Genomic DNA, 7119 nt, shown 5'->3' on the forward strand with positions numbered 1-7119 from the left:
TATTTTTACTGGTCTTCCTTTATAAATATGCATTTCTTTAAACATAATTTAAAAGCAGTGTAAGGGAAGTAACCAAAACGTTATATTTGGATTACCTCCCTTACACTGTTTTAGATTATCTTTATTGTTCATTAACCATTACTTTATACATAATTTAAAAGCAGTGTAAGGGAGATAATTTCAATGATGTATTTGATTTATCTCCCTTACACTGCTTTAAATTATGTTTTGTACTAAAGTATTTGTCCATTAACCAGGACAACCTTGTTTTTCCCCCTTTTTTTCCCCTAATTCCTAAACGGTTTGAGCCATAACCCCCCAAAGCAAATCCTAACCATCCCTTTGTGGTATGGAAACTTGTAGTATAATTTCAGAGAGATCCATACACCGTTCCACAGTTATTGTCTGGAAACTAGAAAATGCTCATTTTTGGCCCCTTTTTGGCCCCTAATTCCTTAACTGTTGGTACCATAACCCCCAAAATCAATCCCAACCTTCCTTTTGTGGTATTTAACCTTATGGTCAAATTTCAAAAAGATCCATTCACTTAAACTAAAGTTAGAGTGCGAAAACCAATATGTATTCGGACGACGACGCCGGACGACGACGACGCCAACGTCATACCAATATACGACCACAAAATTTTTTTGCGGTCGTATAAAAATTCAGCAATTTTTCTTTTGTAAACACGCATAACTCTAACATGAGTGTGTATAAGTCTTACAACATTTGGTTGAGACAAACTAAAAAATTCAGCAATTTTTATGTTTATAAAAAGACATAACTCTAGAATGATAAAAGTGTTGCCACCTAATTTCGTACTTAATCTGTATTATGTAGTAATAAGCATTGTGATAAGTTTCATAACATTTGGTTGAGGCAAACTCAAGTTAGAGAACAGAAACAAAAAAATTGTACTTGATCTTTACTGAGTTTTGTGGTAATGAATATTGTGTATAGGTTTCATAATGTTTGGCAGGGGAAAACTTCAGTTACAGAATGGAAATTAAAATTTTGCAATCTTTCGATTTATAAATGGGCATAACTCAATAATGGTTAAAGTGACACTACCCAAATTCAACTTGATCTGTGTTTTATCAGTGGAAGTCAAAATTAAACATTGCATTGTATAAAGCATTGATTGTAGTTGATTCAACTATAATCATGGTCAAAGGAAGATAACTCCAATTTTAAAAATATATTATAAACTTGATATTTGGAAGAAAATAAAAATTTTGCAATTTTTCCATTTATAAAGGGGCATAACTCTAGATCGGTTAAAGTGATGCCACCAAAATTCAAACTTGATCTGTGTTTTGTGGTAATAAGCATTGTGTATAAGTTTCATAACATTTGGTTGAGGCAAACTTAAGTTAGAGAACGGAAACTAAACATTTTGCAATATTTCCTTTTATAAAGGGGCATAACTCTAGATCGGTTAAAGTGACGCCACCAAAATTCAAACTTGATCTGTGTTTTGTGGTAATAAGCATTGTGTATAAGTTTCATAACATTTGGTTGAGGCAAACTTAAGTTAGAGAACGGAAACTAAAAATTTTGCAATATTTCCTTTTATAAAGGGGCATAACTCTAGATCAGTTAAAGTGACGCCACCAAAATTCAAACTTGATCTGTGTTTTGTGGTAATAAGCATTGTGTATAAGTTTCATAACATTTGGTTGAGGCAAACTTAAGTTAGAGAACGAAAACTAAAAATTTTGCAATATTTCCTTTTATAAAGGGGCATAACTCTAGATCAGTTAAAGTGACGCCACCAAAATTCAAACTTGATCTGTGTTTTGTGGTAATAAGCATTGTGTATAATTTCATAACATTTGGTTGAGGCAAACTCAAGTTAGAGAACGGAAACCAATTTCGGGACGTACGTACGTACAGACGGACAAGGGTAAAACTTAATGCCCCCTCCGCTACGGCAGGGGCATAAAAAGAAGAAAAACTAAAATCCATGAATTTAAGAACCCAGGAACATGCAACTTTTGCTCCAACCACGAAAACGGTTTCTAACAGATTGCAATTTTTTCAAATGTAAATGTAAACCATATGGATCAATATTAGAATTTAACTCCAGGCCTCTTGTTGCATTGGTCATTAAATCTCTACTGTATATGTATGTTGGAAATCTGAACAAAGTCAAACCCGACCTAGCATATGGTAGCAATATAAAACCTTAAAACATGTATTCTTATTATTTTTTTATTTCTCTAGCTCATAGTTGACTTATGTCCTTGGCCTTTCTTTCTTTCCTTTGAACAGAGCCCAGAGGGAAACATTTGCAACTTTGACTATCTTGAAACGGACACCGGGAATATCTCCAACAGCATGTCCTTTTCTACCAAATCCTGCTACCAAAACTTCGTCATTTTCCTAGGAAAAATACAATTAAATACTGAAATGTAAATGCAATGTTTTATGACAAGTACTCTCTGATAGGTGCTTCGTGTGTGAAATCTTTTTGTTAAGTGCTTTGTGTTTCTCTGATAAGTGCAGCCTGTTTTAACCTATTTTAAGTGTTTGTTATTATGTTGTGCTGTTACACCATTGTCCCATGTTAGGAAAGCGTTGAGCGCCAGCAAACATGTTTGACGCTGCCAAATTCTCTATGTGCTGGTCTTTAGTCAGTAACCTGTGATTCAGTGCACTTGATTGTCATTTGTTGCTGTGTATCATATTTGTTTTTTGTTTGTTTTGTACATAGATCAGACTGTCTGTTTTCTGGTTTGAACTGCTTAACATTTGTAATGTGAGGGACTTTTATAGCTTGCTATGGCATATGGGTTTTGCCCATTCGCCATTGTTGAAACATGTGTGGAGACTTATAGTTGCTAATTTTTTATGTCTTGGTCTCTGGTGGAAGTTTGTCTCATTGGCAATCATACCACATCTTCTTACTTCTATCTACTTACTTCAACATAATTCAGACAACCATCATTAGGGACGAAGGCTGTGATCTTCTTGCCGTTCTTTATAAGCTGTACTCTTACACATTTTCTGATGGCAGAGTTAGGCTGTTTAGCTTCTACTCCACTGAAAAGAAAATTGCAATTCATATAAACAATTCAAAAGCTAAAATAAAGCTGTCATTAAACGGCCTGGAATACTACAGGCCCTTAACAATAAGTTGAAAGTTAGTGCAGAACTATAATTCTTTATGAAATTTGCTTTCAGCTGCTGCCTCCTAATGAAATGAAACTCATTTTTTTTTTTATATAAAACATGCAGTTGATACTTCTTTACAGAAATATCAAAGTTGGAAAGTGATTTCAGAAAAATTTAGAAATTTTGACCTAAAAATTAACACTTTGAACGACATCATGGTGGCAGATAAAATCCTTTCAGGGATATTTTGTACAAAACATGAAGGAGCATAGGATTATGGTATCTTAGCTGTTAATTGTAAACCAATGATGTAAAACAATTTCCAATTAAGAAATACTGGATATTGTTCAAACATTGTATATTAATATACATGTATTAAAACCAATTTAAGATTTTAATGTTTATTAAACTTACACTTTTTCCAACACAATTCCTTTAGCATGGGAAGAACCTTGGAAAGGTTTACACCATCTTGAAGGCAAGTGAGCCTTCTTGTAGTCTTTGTCATGCCATTTCTGTTCTCTTCTGTGATTTCTCTGCTTCCTAGCAGTTTTTAAACCTCTAGGTTTACCTATGTAAAAATGGAGAGGAAAATAAAATATTGTTATTTCAATAAACTATGTTAATGTTAATACCTAATGTTATTTCTAGCCGTCAGTCAAGATTTCATGGCAAAATTGGATCTCAAAGTTGAGAATGACATTCACTCTCAAAGTCTGACCATAAAAAATGGCTTCAGCATTATGTCATATGAAGGCCTCACAGCAAAAAAATAAAATAGCCTTTCAAGATGTCATAATTATTTTGACTATTACTTATATGTGTATGCTCCCCTGGGGACCTAATTTGGAAAATAAAATTAATATCTTCATCTTATTTGCTTCCAAAAATTAATGACTGTACCAGATGGTACCCCTGTCACATTAAGCCACTGCTCTACCAAATGTGCAGCTTATAAAGAGTGGTATTATATCTACTAGCAGAAGTCCATTACTAGACGAAGTGTGCAAGCTTTGTTATATAGTTAGGTGATCACGATGTCCCCATTATCAGTGGAAAGCGCCATATGTGGTCCTCCCAAATCTCGTTTTATAACTATGGAATCATAGGTAAAAATATTATCATAAAACAGATAACTGATAATTTGTGAAAATGAATAAAACCAACAAGGATTAAAGTACACGGTGCAATACTTATATAATTATTTAGATTCTTTACCAAAAATGAAGACTACATCAACTGAATGTACTATTTTAATCTCCTTCAGTTTTTGATTAATTATCAGTATGTGAAAATGAATAAAACCAACAAGGATTCAAGTACACGGTGCAATACTTATATAATTATTTAGATTCTTTACCAAAAATGAAGACTACATCAACTGAATGTAGAGTGGCTTCAAAGACATCAACCCAGACAAATAGAATAGAATATTTGAAGTTACAACAGCTTCTGTTGCAGTATTGGACGATAATTCCGTTTTTATATCATACGTAAGAGTTTATAATTAGCAATATCAACATCGTCATAGATTAATCGTGGTTAATTGTATCCTCATACTTAACAAGATTAATATTTTACAACATGCAACTTTCTTTATGGTTTAAAGATATTTGGACAATTCCCTATATATAGTGAGAGTACAATGTCCTAGGGAAAGGTCATAGTAACTAAATATAGAATGAATTAAGTGCAGAAAAATGCATTGTTTTCGAATAATAACCCCAAAAAATATTAAAAAAAAAACATTGTGATATCAATTTTGAATTAATGAAACTGCATCTTCTTCTTTTGTTAACTTTCCATATTTCAACAGGCAATTAATTGTTCCTCCTCCCAACGCTTAAAGACCTGTTTTTTTTTCTGTAGATTTTCTGTTGTTTTCAATTTGAAAGCCAAAAACACAGTGGACATAAAAGTTGAATATCTGATTTAACTTCAGTTTTTGTCCCATCTATTGGGCGTTATTGCCAGCAACAATTTAACACATGACTGATGATATTTAAAAATAAAGACTGCGTAACTTTTCTTACTGCTCGCAGTTGATCATAAACATCAGCAATTTTAATAATTATTATAAGTCCTGTTGAATTTCCATGAAAACTTAAAAACAAACTGAGTTTCTGTTCACAAAATTTCATTGTGTAGCTCTTGTTAAACTTTTTTTGATACATATTCATTAAAATCAGACATTATAATCGTTGTTGAACAACCACCATCAGCTATTAATTATCATATCCATGTTCTATCTTTCTATGCGACAGGGCATTAATTAATTTGTGGGGTGTTATACATAAATTATCTCTACACAGAATGCATCGCAAAAAAATTTGCCATTGATTTTTGTCACTATTAAGGTTCATGTGGACCCTTTGGCTAAAATGGCTGCATTTTCACCTCAAAATTTACTCTGAGGATAGACAAACCTGCGCATCTGGAAAAGTTTTAAGGCATAGCATGCCCTAGATAAATAAACTTCTAATGCATTGTATGTTTTAGAAAATTTAAAACTTAACTGGATTTAGCAGTGCACTTTTTTTCGTCCCTGCAGAAGATGATAAAATTAACAAACAGTTGAGTTTCACTTGATATGGTCCACTCAGGTACACAGTTTAAATCACCAATTATTGTCAGGTATCTATTGTCCATGTCAATCAAAACAGTTCACTTCAATTATTACCTGTGGGGAAGTTCTCAAACCTCTTTCCCAACTTTGTTTATTTTGGCACCTTCTGGTGGAATGAAAAAAAGTGCACTGCAAAATCCGGTTAAGTTTTTAATTTTCTAAAACATAAAATATATTTGAATTTTATTTATCTAGGGCATGCTATGCCTTAAAACTTTTCCAGATGCACAGGTTTGTCTGTACTCAGAGTAAATTTTGAGGTGAAAATGCAGCCATTTTAGACGAAGGGTCCACATGAACCTTAATAGCAATCTAGCTTAAATCCCGTTTCAATCATAGTTGGAAGTTACAAGTACGTGAACAACATGATCGCCTTACTACATGTATATAGCGGGTTGCACACTTGGTCTAGTAATGGACTTCTGCTACTAGGTAATGAGAAGCACTGCTAGTAGTGCTACATCAGAGAGATAAAATTTTGGTAATTATTATAACAATTAAGTTTTCACCTGCTTGAAATACACATTTAGAATAATTTAGCAATGCTATTTTACTAGATGATGATATCTAGTATGCATCAATGTTGTGTCTTCATTAATCACATACTAGTTCCTGTCTAACCTTAAAACTTTTCCAGGTACATAGGTTGTGGATCGTTGCGAGTAATATGACATATACAAACTTGTAGAGCTCTGTGTTGAACAATTGACATAGGGCTTCTTTATTGTATTTATTGCTAACTTTATCCTTCACGGAATTTGAGTCTGGAGCAGTTTTCATATTTTGACTGCCAACAAAATTCAGAAATCCCTTGTCGAGTCTAATAATATACCGAAAAGCATGCTATGACAATATTTTACAAGCAACTACGTTTACTGAAAGAAAATACAATAACAGCTACACTTATTTCTAATTGGAGGATTTTTGAAGAATTTCTGGGAGATTATTTATGTTTTCGTATGTCATGTATATGTTTGTTAAAGTCTTTTAATCGTTAACCACGTGCAACATCTACTTACCCATGATGGCGACAATTTAGAAAGGACGATCTCGTGGTAATCTCGCGAGATTTTGTTCTGCTGCCCTGTCTACGCCACGGATGGATCCAGTTTTGCGATCTTTAAAAAAGAAAAGCAATCGTGAACTGTATATAACGTTTTTTACTGGCATATTCATCTAAGGTCTAACCATCCCTTACATAGTAAGGTTGGTGTACTCCAACTATTGGAGTTTAGTTTAAACATATTTTATTTGCTAAATATCAGCAAAAAGGATGAGACACAAGTAAATCATACTTATGAAGTATTCTCCATATTACAATACAAGTATATACAATAATAACATTATGAGCATGCATGTATAGCTAACAAATTCAT

General features: G+C 33.1%; 1 protein-coding gene across 1 annotated transcript; it reads right to left on the reverse strand.

Moving 5' to 3' along the window:
• Nucleotides 1-2198: 2198 nt before the first annotated feature.
• LOC127705277 (40S ribosomal protein S23) lies at nt 2199-6869 on the reverse strand. Its single transcript, XM_052209599.1, has 4 exons — nt 6763-6869; nt 3532-3688; nt 2925-3045; nt 2199-2385 (listed from the first exon to the last, which is right to left on the reverse strand). The coding sequence occupies exons 1-4, from the start codon at nt 6764-6766 to the stop codon at nt 2239-2241; spliced, it is 429 nt and encodes a 142-aa protein (XP_052065559.1). The 5' UTR covers nt 6767-6869; the 3' UTR covers nt 2199-2238.
• Between the last annotated feature and the right edge of the window lie 250 nt (nt 6870-7119).

Source organism: Mytilus californianus, unplaced genomic scaffold, assembly GCF_021869535.1.
Source record: "Mytilus californianus isolate M0D057914Y unplaced genomic scaffold, xbMytCali1.0.p SCAF_1, whole genome shotgun sequence".
Classification (NCBI taxonomy): domain Eukaryota; kingdom Metazoa; phylum Mollusca; class Bivalvia; order Mytilida; family Mytilidae; genus Mytilus; species Mytilus californianus.

Bases quoted from the DNA above. Each gene is read 5' to 3' on its own strand.
- LOC127705277 (XM_052209599.1), bottom strand. The intron at 3,046-3,531 runs GTAAGTTTAATA...TTTTCTTTTCAG, and splicing joins GGAATTGTGTTGGAAAAAGT to TGGAGTAGAAGCTAAACAGC. The intron at 2,386-2,924 runs GTAAGTAGATAG...TATTTTTCCTAG, and splicing joins GTTGTCTGAATTATGTTGAA to GAAAATGACGAAGTTTTGGT.